The sequence below is a fragment of the Centroberyx affinis genome, unplaced genomic scaffold (assembly GCF_046629955.1).
Source record: "Centroberyx affinis isolate AG114_WGS23_722 - 3 ecotype Tasmania unplaced genomic scaffold, CSIRO-AGI_Caff_v1 ptg000220l_1, whole genome shotgun sequence".
Classification (NCBI taxonomy): domain Eukaryota; kingdom Metazoa; phylum Chordata; class Actinopteri; order Beryciformes; family Berycidae; genus Centroberyx; species Centroberyx affinis.
In genome coordinates, this window is record NW_027278909.1 from 48,736 (window position 1) to 64,184 (window position 15,449).

Genomic DNA, 15,449 nt, shown 5'->3' on the forward strand with positions numbered 1-15,449 from the left:
GTGCTCCTGACTGAAACTCACTCTTTTGTTTACCTCTCTGTCAAGCGCACACACATACACATTTTGTCTTTGTGTCTATCCCTGTGGGTCTCTTTGCATGCTCAATCATAGATTTCTTTGTTTTTGTGTGTGTGTGTGTGTGCCCAGGTGTGCGCCGGGCTTCCTGGGTGAGTACTGCCACCATAAGGACCCTTGCCACCCCGGCTACTGCCTCAATGGAGGAAACTGCTCGGTGACCGTGTCAGCCGGTGTACCGGTACCGGGCAGCCCCACCTGCACCTGCCCTCTTGGCTACACCGGGAAGCACTGCCAGACCCCCCAGAATTCCACCTGCTACCCCAACAACCCCTGTGCCAACCGAGGCGTCTGCACCCTCCTGTCCCTCGACAAGTACAAGTGCCAGTGTGCCAGAGGATGGACAGGTGAGATATAGGCTGCTCTATGGAGTGTGCCATGAGGGCACAGGGTTAACTCTTTTGTCTGGGGATCAGGTGTCAGAGTGATTTCTGTCTCTCATTTAAGACCAGAAAATGTATTTATTTTTCAATAGGCTTTATACAAATACAATTGATAGCAATATGTTTTTTAGAGGCTGTTGTAGGAGGCTGTTGTACAATGTAGTTTCAGAATTGCAGTTTCTTAACAGATCATTTCAAGCTAGCAAAGTCAGACATCTCAGTAGCCTCTGTTCCGTTTGGTGTTATGGGATAAATGTGGACCAAACTGTCTTGTCAGTGTAAGTGTGCCGTAGATGAGTGCAGGTCTGATAGGTGCTGAGTGCAGGAATTTTGGTTCTGGGTTGCCAAAATTTTCATCTGAAGTGCCAAGGGGTAAATCAACAAAACACATGTGATATATGCCTTCTTGATAACCCCAGTGACATACCTGCCCTTACACGCCCCGTTTCCTCTAACATCCAGATGTCTCCACAGGTGCTCACCCTAGTTAAATAGCACAATGGATGGTTACATCAGATCCTGTACATTGTTAAATATAATGCTCAGCTCTTTCTCATTCCCGTGTCCTCCTTCTCTCCCTCCCCAGGTTCACGGTGTGAGCGCGAGGACAGCTGTCTCTCTAGTCCCTGTGCTAACGGTGGTACTTGCAGCTCTCTGCCTGGTGGCCACTACGCTTGTTCCTGCCCTTCAGGCTACACGGGTTCACGCTGCCTCAATGACACAGATGAATGTGCCGCCACACCCTCTGTGTGCCAGAATGAAGGAGTGTGTGTCAACACCCCCGGCTCCTACAAGTGAGTGTAGTTTATAAAAGCCAAATTTGAAAAATCAGGAAAATAGAAAAATAGTATTGTATAGAAGTATAGTAAAATAATATAATAATAATAATAATAATAATACTAATATAATAATAATAATAAGGGTTTGAATTCCTTAATAATGCTTGAATGTTCACTGTCACTTGTACACTGAATGAAATGGTATGGACTCTGCCCTTGCTACAGGTGTAACTGCGCCCCGGGGTTTACGGGCCGACACTGTGAAACCCCCTACATCCCTTGCTCACCGTCGCCGTGCCTGAACGGAGGCACTTGCCGCCAGACCTCTGACACCAGCTACTGGTGCCACTGCCTTCCAGGTATGAGAATTAAAATTCTGAAATGCCTTGATTGTTACCCTCCAAAAAAGTAACAATGCAGAGCAAAACTCCAAAACCAAAACCTTATTCTCGAACCATACGCAACCAGAAAAAATAAATAATTTTACACCCAGCACCCTCTCTCCATCCACTGTATATAAATGCAGAAATGGAAATTGAGGATGAAAGCGTGAATGGAGGGAGAGAAGAAAAGCGTGACAGTGTTTATTTATTAATGAATGTACTGTAGCTCTGTGGTGCCGTATTGTTACATTGAGTTGTTTGAGGTGCAAACATTACGATCCGGCTGGCTGTGTTATGTTAGAAACACCATACTGTCAGTCTACTGCAGCCAAAGTAGCTTTATACTGTAAACACAACAAACACACACATGGCCACTGTGTGTACAGTACCAGGAAATGTCATATTACTAGTTTACAATAGAGGCTATTGTTCTAATGCTTATATACTTCATCATGTGTCATGCCGTTGTCCCTTTCCTTCCTGTGTGCCAGGTTTCAATGGGACTAACTGTGAGAACAACATTGATGACTGCCCCGGACATCAGTGTGCCAATGGAGGAACCTGTATGGACGGAGTCAACACCTACAACTGTCAGTGCCCTCCGGAGTGGACTGGTAAGGGAGTGTGTGTGTTTGTGTGTATATACTGTATGTGTTTTAAATTAATGGAAAATGTACACATATATGTTTACATTTCAGACATACGCCACCAAGCATATTGTTTTCTACTAGAACTACTGTTAATAATAATTTGGCATGCATGTTGTGTTTAAAACTGTATTGATTTGATTTGTAAGTTTTCTCACAGTACTCCATCATTTTTCAGTGTTGTCATATATCCAGAATTTTTGTTAATGAGACCCATTGCAGAATGTTTGTGTTTTTAAATTTGCAGTTTCTGTCTGTTCTAGCCCCATCATTATAAAACGTCTTTTCCACTCTGTGTCTTCATGTCTCTGTGTACTATCTATTTTGACATTGTCCCTCCTTCTGCCAATCTTTTCCTCTCTCCCTCCATCCTTCTACTCTCTCCCTCTGTGTCCTTATTCTTCAATTCGTTTTTTCCCCCTCTTTTCCCTTCCTACGTCCCTGTCTCCCTGCCTCCTCACAGGTCAGCACTGTACAGAGGATGTGGATGAGTGTCGCCTGCAGCCCAACACCTGCCAGAATGGTGGTACTTGCAGCAACCTGATCGGCAGCTACGTTTGTGTGTGCGTCAACGGCTGGAGCGGACCCGACTGTTCAGAAAACATTGACGACTGCGCTACGGCTGCCTGCAGTCCGGGCTCCACCTGCATCGACCGTGTCGCCTCCTTTGTCTGTTTCTGCCCCTATGGGAAGACAGGTGGGCCAGGAGGGGGAAACTAAACACAGACATTTCTAGTGCAACCTCCTAAATTCAGTAGGCTGCAAATCAAGGGATGATGCATATTATTTGGGAAGGTTTAGGGGACTACACAAAATAGAGTCAGGTTCATATTTCAAAGACAAAAGGTTATTAAGATGTGTGCAGTAATACATTTGTAGTGGTATTATACTATCACTACATCTTTTCTGTGCTTTTTTCGGTACCTTTGAGAGAGTATTAAATAATAGCAGTCTGTAACTTGTGGAATAACAAGTCTAACCAGAATTGATGCTTCCCTGGAGAGTAGATGATTTCACTATTTTCATCAAAGCTCTGTTGCCTTGCCTCCTACCCTTGAGGAAAAGGCACGGAAATAAATATGTTAAGCTAATATGTTAAGTTAAGCAGTGAAATATGATTATTACACCATAGCATAGATTTGCACTTACTGATACGTAGAGAAACTTTCTTAGATTCAGATTAAACTTTGCCTGAGAGTAAACATCTGTCAGTTTATTTTTCTCTGAACTGGGCTTAATCCATGTCTTGGAAATTGGAGGTTTCTTTTCTCAGAGGACAAAATTTGGTTTTCTGTCTCAGCATAGAAAATGGGGTTTTACATTTGAACTTGGATATGTAAAATAATCTTTTATTTGAATGACTAAGCCCCTTACTTTTCTTTTTCAGGTTTGCTGTGCCACATAGATGACGCGTGTATCAGTAACCCCTGTAGAGAGGGCTCCCAGTGTGACACCAACCCCATCAATGGCATGTTCAACTGTAACTGTCCAGCTGGCTATGTAGGCAGCACCTGCAACATCGACAGAGACGAATGCAGCATCGGTGAGAACGAATGCTACCTCTCTTTAGTTCTAAATATGCTATACAATGTTGTTTGTGTACACTTTCTGTACAGTTTTCTTCCATTAGTTGTGTTGTATTATCTTCGATTCTATTCTGTTCTACTCTCAAACCATCCTCCTCCCCTCTTCATCCTCAGGTACCAACCCTTGCGAGCATGGAGGTCAGTGTGTGAACACTGATGGCTCCTTCACCTGTAACTGTGTTAGGGGCTACGCTGGGCCGCGCTGTGAGCAAGATGTCAACGAGTGCGCTTCCAACCCCTGCCAGAACGACGGCACCTGTCTGGATCGCATAGGAGACTACACCTGCATCTGCATGCCCGGTACACTTCTTGAGATATGACAAGTAATGACAGCTTACATTTTAACCATTTAGCATTTAGACAACGTTCTGTTTCTTTCCATGCATACAGGATTTGAGGGCACTCATTGTGAGATAGAGGTAGATGAGTGCCTCAGCTCCCCCTGTCTGAACCAGGGTAAATGTCTGGACCAGGTCAGCCGCTTCGTCTGCGAGTGCCCAGCAGGTTGGTACAAATATAGCTCTGTTTATGTTTTTCTCATTGCCTTTCAATCCACTCAAAGCGAAAACATTTCAGTGGTTAAATAAAAGCAGCCCACTGAGCCATGCCTGTAGTGATGTGTTGGTTATTGAAACCAGTGCGTCCATTGATGTAACTTTTGTTCTATGTACTGTTTTCAGGCTTCAGCGGTGACATGTGCCAGATAGACATCGATGAGTGTTCCAGCACACCCTGTTTGAACGGGGCCAAGTGTTCCGACCGACCCAACGGATATGAGTGTGAATGTGCAGAAGGTACCAAGGCCAAACATTGCTCTTACACATATGTTGAGTTAAAGTGAAAGTGATGTGCTCATGACTCTAATTTGGTGGGCCAGCACTGCTACAATGCTATGAAAATTGTGAAAATGGTAGATCCCCTACCCCAGCATTTTCAACCCCATGCCTTATTTGACAGAGAATCTGAAATAAAAATACGATATACACTACCAGTACCACTGTCCAGGTTTGGACACACCTGATTGAATGCACTATGTTTTTCATTTCATTCATCTTAAAACCATTTTGATCTAAAGGCTTATGCTTAAATGCTTGAAATTTGTTTTTTAGACAAATATAAATACTGATGTTGATGCCTATGTATAAATTTCTTTCCAAAGCTACTGGCTACTTTAAAGAATCTAAAATATAAGATAGTTTTGATTTGTTTAACACTTTTTTGGTCACTGCATAATTCCATTTGTGTTATTTCATAGTTTTGATGTCTTTACTATTATTCTAACATGTGAAAAATAGTAAAAATAAAGAAAAATGTGTGTGTCCAAACTTTTGACTGGTAGTGTATTAGGCACAAGATGTGATAGGCTTTATGTTTGTGCTGATTAGAAATATCACCTTCATCATCATTATCACCACCTATCCTTCCCCCAGGCTTCACTGGTACACTTTGTGAGGGGAACATCAATGACTGCAAACCAGAGCCATGCCACCACGGTGTGTGTAAGGATGGCATTGCCACCTACTCCTGTGAGTGCGATCCGGGATACACAGGCTCCATCTGTAACATCCAGGTCCAGGAGTGCCACAGCAACCCTTGCCAGAACCGAGGACGCTGCATTGACCTGGTCAACGCCTACCAGTGCAACTGTATGCCGGGAACTACTGGTAAGAAGCTCATACGCCATATAAATCATGGTCTATATTGCGAGATGAGTTGCAGAATGTGGTTTTAAGTATTTATATCTATGAGTCATTCTAGGCCATCTGTTTGCCAGGTACTACTCGTAGCCAAGGTCCCATTCATGTGCTTTTGAGAGGTTTAGTGTGATTCATTTTAGTGCGGCCCTTGAAAGTTTTGCATTGGAAGAAACAGCTTGAATGGAATGGAAAGACCCTCGTCCCCCACAACTAGCACTTCCTGCATAGCTGTCGGCTTAATGTGTAGAGCACTGTGTGTGTGTGTGTGTGTGTGTGTGGGTGGGTGGGTGGGTGAGTGTGTAACAGTCATTAGGCTGGGTCGGCCAGTGCTACCTCGCTTGTTGCTCTGAGGATTAGTACCTCAGTACCGTAGTACCGCCCTGGGAGCTGGTACTGGAGTCTGGACTGTACTCACTGCACCCACACCGGAGTCAGCTTAGGTCACTCTGTCGGGTCTCACTTTCAGGTCTCGCGCACCAACTTCCCTCTTGTCTCTTGTTCTCTCTCTGTCTCAGTCTCTCTGTTTCTTTCTCTCTGTGTCTGTCTGTCTCTCTCTGTCTCTCACTTTCCGTCTCTCTCAAGTGCCTAACCACAGTGCCTCTAATGTTAAATATCTCTTTAGTTTCTTCTTTAGTAACTCCATGTCTTTCCACTGTCTGTTTCTAGTCATATTCATAGCAGGTTTCTACTGCATTTCAATTCGGTGTGATTTTTTCTACATTTTCTCACTTCTTACTCCTCTTTTGGACTCTTGTGGTGTCTTACTCCCCCTGGTGGTAAATGGATTTACTATCACATTTTGTAACAGCTCTACCTCCTTTAAACTTCAACCAAAAGGGATATGACTAATGTTAATTATGTAATTAGATAAAATGTCAGTTACTCTGTGTGATTTTGCCTTTTATATTTCTCTCCCTAGGGGTGAACTGTGAGATCAATGAGGATGACTGTGCCAGCAACCCCTGTGAGTACGGAGAGTGCCAGGATGGCATCAACGAGTATAAATGTGTATGCGCCCCAGGATACACAGGTATGCTTTGCCATGGACCCCAGCTTAAACAAAATATAGAGTAAAATTCAAACATATGTATATAAATACACATAAACCAACACAGTAAACAAAATGTGTGCTTTTGTTACAACTAAGCTTGTTCCCTCTGAATCACTCTCCTAGGAGCTAAATGCGATGTGGAGATAAATGAATGCAACTCAAACCCATGTATGAGTGGGGGAACCTGTACGGACAAGGTCAACGGGTTCCACTGCCTGTGCCCCCCCGGCACCCACGGCCCTCTGTGTCACTCCGGGACCGACCACTGTGCTCCCAAGCCTTGCATGCATGGAGAGTGTGTCGAACAGCAAAACGGGTACACTTTCTCTTATAGTTTTACTCTGAAGTTTCATGTTCTGAGATCCATCTGTCCTCATCTAATCCAACCCTTTAATATGGGCCAACCAACACCACTCATACAGTATTTGTAGGAAATGAGTATACGTAAAAGGTAAAGCAAGAGCTGGACTCAGCTTAATATTTTCCCCTCTATTATTTTAGCTTAATACTGTTTCCTTTTGCTTTATTTGGCAGTGGTGCCCCCCTACAGTTGGTAAATTTCTCTCAGCCTACTTTGCTTCCAACATTTGTCCCCAGTCTTGCTGAGCGCATTACAATCAAAGATACAGCACAACTGCCCATATATCATGATATAATTATCCAAATAATTGCCATTCTTGAACTGCAACACCTGCTGGAACTGATCCTGGAGTGGGCCCAGGAACAACCTGCCTTTCAGAGCCAAAATTACCCCCACACTCTACCAAAAAGTTTTAACATGTTGGAGGTATACATACCACTGATTATTTTGAGATTTTGAAACTCACCCTTGGCCCTCCTCTCTGTCTAGGTATCACTGTGAGTGTGAGGCAGGCTGGGTAGGGTCGCGCTGTGAGCAGGAAAAGGATGAGTGCCAGTCCAGTCCGTGCCTACATAGTGGCACCTGTGTGGACCGACATAACGGCTACACCTGCCAGTGCCGACCTGGATTCGCAGGTAATAATAATAATATAGAACTCAACCAGTAAGTTACTTGGCACTGTTGATTTAATTGGTGAAAAAAGAACCAAACTTAAAAAGTGAAATATATTGACGAATCGCCCCGCCTCTCTCATCAGGTGTGAACTGTGAGAGGAACATAGATGAATGTGCCTCAGGACCTTGTCAGAACCAAGCCGCCTGTATAGATGGAGTCAACAGCTACACCTGCCAGTGCAGTCCACCGTTCACAGGCAAGCACACCATATCAACACCCACTTATTAGCATGTAACAGCAGTCATTATAGCAGTCACCTGAACATCACTTTAGCCCCAAACTTTCATTCAGTTGTTCTGATGATTGAAAATGTGTACAATGCCCGAGTAGGTAAACACTGTGAGGAGGAGCTGATTCCCTGTGCCTCTCAGCCGTGTGAGAGGGGAGGAGTCTGTCATCCAACTCCAGACTACACCTCCTACACCTGTAGATGTCCCAGTGGCTGGCAAGGTGTGTATGTGATTGTGTGATTGTGTGTGCATCTGCATCTGTGTGCGTGAGTTTTTTTGATAGATATGGGAGAGAGGGAGAGAGAAAATATGAGAAAACGTTTAGTCAAGTCATATCTAATTTTACGTGTTAATGCTATATTGACACTATACTGTTTTGTTTTGTTTTTTTGTTTCTTTTTTCATTTACAATTGTGTAGGTCCCCGCTGCAGTGAGGATGTGGATGAATGCAGAAAGAGCCCATGTAAAAACAGAGGTCGTTGCATCAACAGTCAGGGCAGCTACATGTGCAACTGTCAACGTGGATACAGCGGACACAACTGTCAGACAGACATCGACGACTGCTCCCCCAGTGAGTTACACATCCAGCTGATCGATTGATTAAATTGTCCATTGATTAATCAGTTCAAACAATTCTTTCCACTGATAGTGTAGCGGTTCAACTTAAAACCTTCTCTCCACACTCTCCTCCCCCCTCCCCAGACCCGTGCCTGAACGGCGGCTCCTGTGTGGACGATGTAGGAAGTTTCTCCTGTGACTGTCGGCCAGGTTTTGATGGGGAGCGCTGTGAGACTGAGGTCGACGAGTGTGCCAGCCAGCCCTGCCGCAACGGGGCCGTCTGCCGGGACTATGTCAACAGCTTTGTATGCGAGTGCCGACCGGGCTTCGACGGAATCCACTGTGAACACAATATCCCAGAATGCAGTGAGAGGTGGGCTGCTTAATCATGCAATTCTTCAGCAATGAATCCTTCCCGGTTCTTTTCTATATCCTGTTCTGACCTGAATGAATGGATGACAGCTATAGATATATACGCACTCACATGAGCCACATGGGTGCTTGTGGGGTACAGCTCATTCACAACCAATGCTACCTGTCTACTTGTCACAAAAAATGTAAAAGTTCAGAGGGCTAACATGACAGGCTAGTAAAAATATACAAATATGTTAAGGTTCGGTTCACTGGTGATCTAAAAATACCTGGTTTTGGATGGGAAGCGGTGCTTGTAGATTGTGTACCTCATGAATGTGTGTCCCTTTAGTAGGGTTCTCCTGTTTTTTTGTTGTTTGTGTTTTTCTCTTTGTCCTGCCTCTTCATTTGTATGTGTATCTATCCCTTAGCTCGCTGAACAGAGCCATTTTTTTTTCACTAATCCTTACTGTCTCTCTCTTTCTCATTGCCTCTCCAGCTCCTGTCTGAATAATGGCACATGTATTGATGACATCAACACCTTCTCGTGCCGTTGTCGTCCTGGTTTTTACGGGACGTTCTGTCAGTATGAGCAGAATGAGTGTGACTCCCAGCCCTGTAAGAATGGAGGCACCTGCACTGACGGCCTGGGCACCTACCGCTGCACCTGCCCAGTGGGATACAACGGACAGAACTGCCAGGTAATGCGTTTGTGTGTGTGTGTGTGTGTGTGTGCATGTCACTGCATGTGTATATGTGTGAGTGTGTCTGCAGGTATGTGTGTGGGTTTCGTTGTGTGTTTCCTCAGCAAAACTGCATAATATTTGCTAACATTCGCGCACCCAGCCTTACCTCTACCTTTCCTGTTGTGTATGCAGAACTTTGTGAACCTGTGCAGCCAGGTGCGCTGTCGTAACGGGGGCTCCTGCTCTCAGACAGAGACGTCCTGGACCTGCCACTGTCCCGTGGGATGGACAGGACTCTACTGTGACGTTCCCAACATGTCCTGCCAGGACTTTGCAGCCAGGAATGGTGAGGAACTGCTGCCTATTGACAACATGTATTATTCCAAAATAGGGCAGATGACATTATCGCATACAGTTTTCTAATGGAGAGAGCAAGTCAGCCCAAGAGAGAAGTCATGTCATATCTGAACCAAATTTCCCAAAAAATAGAGTCAGAAAATATGAGGATAGACAGTGTTCTTTAATCAACATGTCTCCTTTTCCCAATCAGATGTGGATGTGGAGAAGGTGTGTAAGAATGCAGGGCGGTGTGTGAATGTGGGTAATTCCCACCAGTGCCAGTGCCAGCCAGGATACATGGGCAGCTACTGTGAGGAGATGGTCGATGAGTGCCAGTCAAACCCCTGTCGCAACGGAGCCACATGCATGGACTATCAGGGCACCTACGAGTGTATAGTAAGTAAATTGTGTTTTAAATGTGTATTACTTTTTGTGTTTGTGTCCTCCCATTTTGTATATATATGTTTAATACAGAATTGTGTTTGAGAGAATAGGATACTAGCAGCAATATGCCTACAGCACACAGTGAACTAACCTCTGTCCTTCATGTCATCCCTCCAGTGTAAGGCAGGCTACCAGGGGGTGAACTGTGAGTACGATGTCGATGAATGCCACTCCAACCCCTGCCTCCATGGAGGAACCTGTATCAACCTCATCAACCGCTTCACCTGCGCCTGCCCCCCTGGAACACATGGTAAGGTTACATATTTCCACATGGCAGATACACACATGCACACCAAGTCAGAATTTAATGGGGGCTTTGGGCAAAAGATGCCCTTGAACGTTCAGAAAATGCCCATAAACTTAAAAATGAAGAGTACCCTTTTTTGCATTTTACCCTGTTCACATTTTATTCGGGTGTATTATTCAGGTGTGAATGCGACTACTTTGGGTGATTTGTGGGAGCCTATGTCTGGGGGATTCTTTCCAGTGCATTCTGGGTGAGAAAAATGGAGCGGTTATTGATCAAAAAACAACTGAGCACGCAGGCTGAAGCAGTAAAAAATGTTGGCACCATGCAGCCGGCAGCATGAGAAAATGCCGACCTGCGCAGAAACCACTGTGTCAGCAAAAATAAAACAACCAATATCATAAAAAACTCGACACTCGAGGGGTGGATGATGGACTGGCTGCGGACAGAGAGTGGGCCTGCTGCCAGTTTACAGCGGGACATGTTGTATATTATGATAAACAAATCTTAGTGATACAAATTGAGTGATTATTTGCCAATATGTGTTGCAAATGTATTATTTCATCGTTCAATAAATTTACCCCTGAAAAGGACCGGAATGCCAGGAAGAGGACAAAAATGCCCTCTAAAAATAATAAAATAAAGTAAATTTACCCTGATGTACAGACACACACTGATATCCCTCCTCTCTCCTCTCCGCAGGGCTCCAATGCGAGGAGAACGTGGATGACTGTGCCCCCACCTCCTGGGGTCCTCGCTGCCTGAATGGGGGCCAGTGTGTGGACGGAGTGGGCCGCTACACCTGTTCCTGCCCACCAGGCTTCGCTGGAGAACACTGTGAGGGGGATGTCAACGAGTGTCTGTCTGGGCCCTGCCACGCCCCCGGCAGCCTCGACTGTGTACAGCTGGCCAACGACTACCAGTGCCGCTGTCGCTTAGGATACACAGGTACATACATTACAGCTGCACTTGTACCCTTAGGGAAATCACAGCACCTTGTCTAGTCATTCTGAATGGTGGAAAACCACCAAGGCATTTGTGATGTTGTAAATTGGGGTTTGGTAATGCAACTATTTTTGTGATACAGCTGCTAATCGTTGCAATTACTAACTATTTCTCTTTCTGTGTTGCTCCCTCTTTTTCACTCACTTGCTTTCTCCCAGGTCGTCACTGTGAGTCCATGGTGGATCTGTGCTACTCCAAGCCATGCCATAATGGTGGCACCTGCTCTATGAACATGAGCTCAATACATGGCTACACCTGCTCCTGTGTTCCTGTAAGTCTTTTTTATCCTGCATGTCAGCTCTCCTCTGCCGTCATAAGTTTTAAGTCCTCTTTTTGCCAGCTTGCTGAACCGCACTTCCTTTGGTGAATTTCGTAATATAAACAAATATCACAGTGACTACAGAAGATAAAAAAGGGGAGGGGCGACTGAAGTTACTTAAAAAAATGTAAAAATTACTATAGCTTCTATGTTTTTCTTGCTTTTCCTTCTGCTGTTAAACTAAAAAAAATGCAATGGTACTAGAATAATGTCCTAGTCCTTTCACTCTAAATGCTTGTTTTTCACACCACTAATCCCTCTGCTCCTTCTCTTATTCTCATGCTTGCTTCAGAGGGCCACACCATAGCCCAGGTATGGTAGACAAGCAGCAGATTCATAGGAGAATCTAGATTTACACTAGTTACAATAGGTGGTTTCATGAACTGCACGCCTATACTTTATTGTCTTAGGAGTCCTTTACAAATGTGAAGCTAATTAATCCCAACTCTCATGTTACTATATAACTATTTGCCACTCAAACAATATGGCATGTATCTCTAGGGCTTTACTGGGTTCAACTGTGGCGACATAGAAGGCTACAACTGTGCCAAGCTACGTTGTCAGAATGGAGGACGCTGCGTAGATTCACCAAATCACCTCCACTGCCAGTGCCAGCCGGGCTTCAGCGGGCCACACTGCGAGACTATGCAGGTCAGATGCCAGAACCGGCCCTGCAAAAATGGAGGAACCTGCATCAAAGACCCCTCCAGCCCATTCCAGTACAGCTGCCGCTGTCCCAGTCGTTTCTCCGGACGACACTGTGAGCTATTTGACCCCACTCCACAACCCCCAGCCTGCCCCTACCTGGAGTGTAAACAGCGATCAGGGGATAAAGTGTGTGACCCTCAGTGTAACAACCATGAATGCGAATGGGATGGAGGAGACTGCTCGCTCCACTGGCAGCGGCCTTGGGTTAACTGCACTGCTCATGCACCCTGCTGGGACCTCTTCAGGAACGGCCACTGTGACAAGGAGTGTGACAACTCTGGGTGCCTCTTTGACAGCTTTGAGTGCCAAGATACCCCACAGGCCTACTGCAAGTAAGTAACCCTCCCCTCTTACTTGCTGTTTTCATTGCTTCTGCAGTAAATAAGAGAGTAAAAATACTTTTGAAGTCATTGGCCTTTCAGGCTTTTCTCACACACTGAAAAATTCTCCTTTTCAGATATGACAAGTACTGTGCAGACCACTATGGTAATGGCAACTGTGACCAGAGCTGCTACACTGAGGCCTGTGGCTGGGACGGCCTGGACTGTTCTGGAGACACCCCACCCAAGGTGATAGACGGCACTCTGGTGATCGTGGTGCGACTGCAGCCTAAGGAGCTGCTTGGGGACATAAGGGGTTTCCTGCGCTCCCTGGGAACCTTGCTCCACACCAACCTGAGGGTGAAGCTGGATGAAAATAAGCAGCCTATGGTGTACCCTTACTATGGGCTAGAGGAGGAGCAGGGAGGACAGGGACAGAAGAGAAGAAGCAAGCGAGAGCTGGAGAGGGAGGTTATTGGGTAAGGATTGTTTGTGATGGGATACTTGTATGTCATCATGTCTGATTACTATTTCTCCCTTTCACATCTCTCTCTTCTTTTTAGCTTTTTAGTTCAAATTATTCACTATTTTATTAATAAGGATTGAAGTGTGTCTGTGTCATTAACTGTCTGTTTGTTTGTGTTTTCATATGTATGTGTGTTTTTCTGTGCAGGTCTAAAGTGTACCTGGAGATTGATAACCGTGAGTGTGCCCAGAGCTCAGTTGACTGTTTCTCCAGCACTGATCAGGCTGCATCCTTCATTGCAGCAGCGCACCTCAGGGCTGACCTGCCTTACCCTCTAGTGTCTGTCGACAGTAAGTAGGCCCATCGTTCAACCACTGATCTGACCGTATCTGATTTTCATTTGTAAATTAATCAATGAATGTACACATTTACACATTTTTGTTCCTAGGTAACAACCTGAATCAAAGCCTGAAGATAAAATGACTCTTTACAATGTTGCTGTTATTTAGACCTATCCTCTGTATCCCCCAGGTGACCCAACAAAGGATCCAAATCCACCATATCTGATGTACCTGGTTGGTGTGGCAGTGGTGATCATCCTGCTCATCCTGGTGCTGGGGATGCTGGCGGCCAAGCGGAAGCATAAACACGGCACCCTCTGGCTCCCTGATGGTTTCCTGGCCAAGAAAGACGACAAGAGGCGAGAGCCTGTTGGACAGGATGACTTTGGCATGAAGTGAGTGGATAGAGGATGATGGGCTTATACCATAATTAATAATAACTTAAGGGAAAAATACACTTCAAAGTAGAACCTAGCCTAGAGGTTAGAGAAGGAGCCTTGAGAGCAGAAGGTTGTCAGTTCAAATCCCCAGACTAGCTGGGAAATCCTGGGTGGGGGAATTACATAAGGAACACTTTACCCTCACTCAAGCCCTACTGTCGAGGAGCCTTTATGTAAGGTACATAACTACAACTACATCAGTGGAGCTGTTGAGTGGCCAACAGCAGAAGATTGTGGTTGTACTGGGCAGCTCCCAGGGGTCAGTGCATGTAATTGGGTGAGTGTGCAACAGAGCATTTCTGGAAAAGTCTGGGATAAATAAAGGTAAAAAAAAATGTTATTGTAGCTTGAGCTGCTGTTTTTTTCTCACACCAGGAATTTCAAGACGCAGGATGGAGCCATGATTGACGGAGGCCAGAGCCAGAGATGGCTAGAGGACGAGGTTCCACCCAAGAAACCAAGGGTAAGTAAATGAGAAAAGAATGGTCAAAAATTAAGCCAATAGATTGGGGTAGTTTAAATACATGTTGATCAGAATACATGTGAAAGCTTTGGGAAGTCCTAAGGAGTGGGGTTCGGTAATTGTGTGTTTAAAGTTCTGTTGTCTTCTCCCAGACTGAAGACAAGCCCCTGCTGCCCATGGCTGTGGATGGAGGAGTGGACCGCAGGGAGTGGACCTTGCAGCACCACAAGGCTGCTGACATCAGCCTCACTCCCCCGCAGGCAGACCTGGATGCTGATTGTCTGGATGTCAATGTCAAAGGACCAGGTCTGGAAACCTTTGCTTTGTTTGTTGTGAACCATGTTTTGTATTCGCTTGCATTTATAAGATTCAAGACCAGTGGAAATCGCTAGCCCCTTAACTTTCATAGATTGTAATCCATATTCTATTAGCCACACAAAACAAAATGCCAGTCACACAAAAGACATTTCAGATGTGAATAATCTATGATATGAACTGTGGCTGAACTGTTTCTCTTTCTCTCTCCTCTCTCAGACGGCTTCACCCCACTGATGCTGGCGTCGCTGCGTAATGGAGGAGGCTCTGACTGCGGTCTGCACGGAGAGGAGGAGGAGGAGAGCGGAGGAGACGAACCAGGACCTAGCGTCATCTCAGACCTGATTGCCCAGGGTGCTACGCTAATGGCCCAGACTGACCGCACAGGAGAAACAGCGCTCCACCTGGCTGCCCGCTATGCCAGGGCAGACGCCGCTAAAAGACTGCTGGACGCTGGAGCTGATGCCAACGCCCATGACAACATGGGCAGAACGCCGCTGCATGCTGCTGTGGCGGCTGACGCCCAGGGAGTCTTCCAGGTGAGACTGAAGAGAAGCAGATCTGAACTTGTTACATGAG

General features: G+C 45.5%; 1 protein-coding gene across 1 annotated transcript in view; it reads left to right on the plus strand.

Annotated features, from left to right (window-relative positions):
* notch2 (notch receptor 2) overlaps window positions 1-15,449 on the plus strand; it is a 41,949-nt gene that overhangs the window by 21,519 nt on the left and 4,981 nt on the right. Inside the window, exons 3-32 of the mRNA XM_071541674.1 lie at window positions 148-422; window positions 1,045-1,252; window positions 1,463-1,596; window positions 2,112-2,234; window positions 2,731-2,964; window positions 3,655-3,810; window positions 3,968-4,153; window positions 4,244-4,357; window positions 4,534-4,647; window positions 5,284-5,517; window positions 6,470-6,580; window positions 6,725-6,917; window positions 7,452-7,597; window positions 7,720-7,833; window positions 7,968-8,087; window positions 8,287-8,439; window positions 8,571-8,799; window positions 9,277-9,478; window positions 9,656-9,809; window positions 10,014-10,198; window positions 10,364-10,496; window positions 11,196-11,441; window positions 11,657-11,769; window positions 12,319-12,857; window positions 12,983-13,324; window positions 13,519-13,661; window positions 13,843-14,047; window positions 14,468-14,555; window positions 14,708-14,861; window positions 15,090-15,409. Coding sequence (XP_071397775.1) covers window positions 148-422; window positions 1,045-1,252; window positions 1,463-1,596; window positions 2,112-2,234; window positions 2,731-2,964; window positions 3,655-3,810; window positions 3,968-4,153; window positions 4,244-4,357; window positions 4,534-4,647; window positions 5,284-5,517; window positions 6,470-6,580; window positions 6,725-6,917; window positions 7,452-7,597; window positions 7,720-7,833; window positions 7,968-8,087; window positions 8,287-8,439; window positions 8,571-8,799; window positions 9,277-9,478; window positions 9,656-9,809; window positions 10,014-10,198; window positions 10,364-10,496; window positions 11,196-11,441; window positions 11,657-11,769; window positions 12,319-12,857; window positions 12,983-13,324; window positions 13,519-13,661; window positions 13,843-14,047; window positions 14,468-14,555; window positions 14,708-14,861; window positions 15,090-15,409 — 5,668 coding nt within the window. The remainder of the gene's footprint in view (window positions 1-147; window positions 423-1,044; window positions 1,253-1,462; window positions 1,597-2,111; window positions 2,235-2,730; window positions 2,965-3,654; window positions 3,811-3,967; window positions 4,154-4,243; window positions 4,358-4,533; window positions 4,648-5,283; window positions 5,518-6,469; window positions 6,581-6,724; window positions 6,918-7,451; window positions 7,598-7,719; window positions 7,834-7,967; window positions 8,088-8,286; window positions 8,440-8,570; window positions 8,800-9,276; window positions 9,479-9,655; window positions 9,810-10,013; window positions 10,199-10,363; window positions 10,497-11,195; window positions 11,442-11,656; window positions 11,770-12,318; window positions 12,858-12,982; window positions 13,325-13,518; window positions 13,662-13,842; window positions 14,048-14,467; window positions 14,556-14,707; window positions 14,862-15,089; window positions 15,410-15,449) is intronic.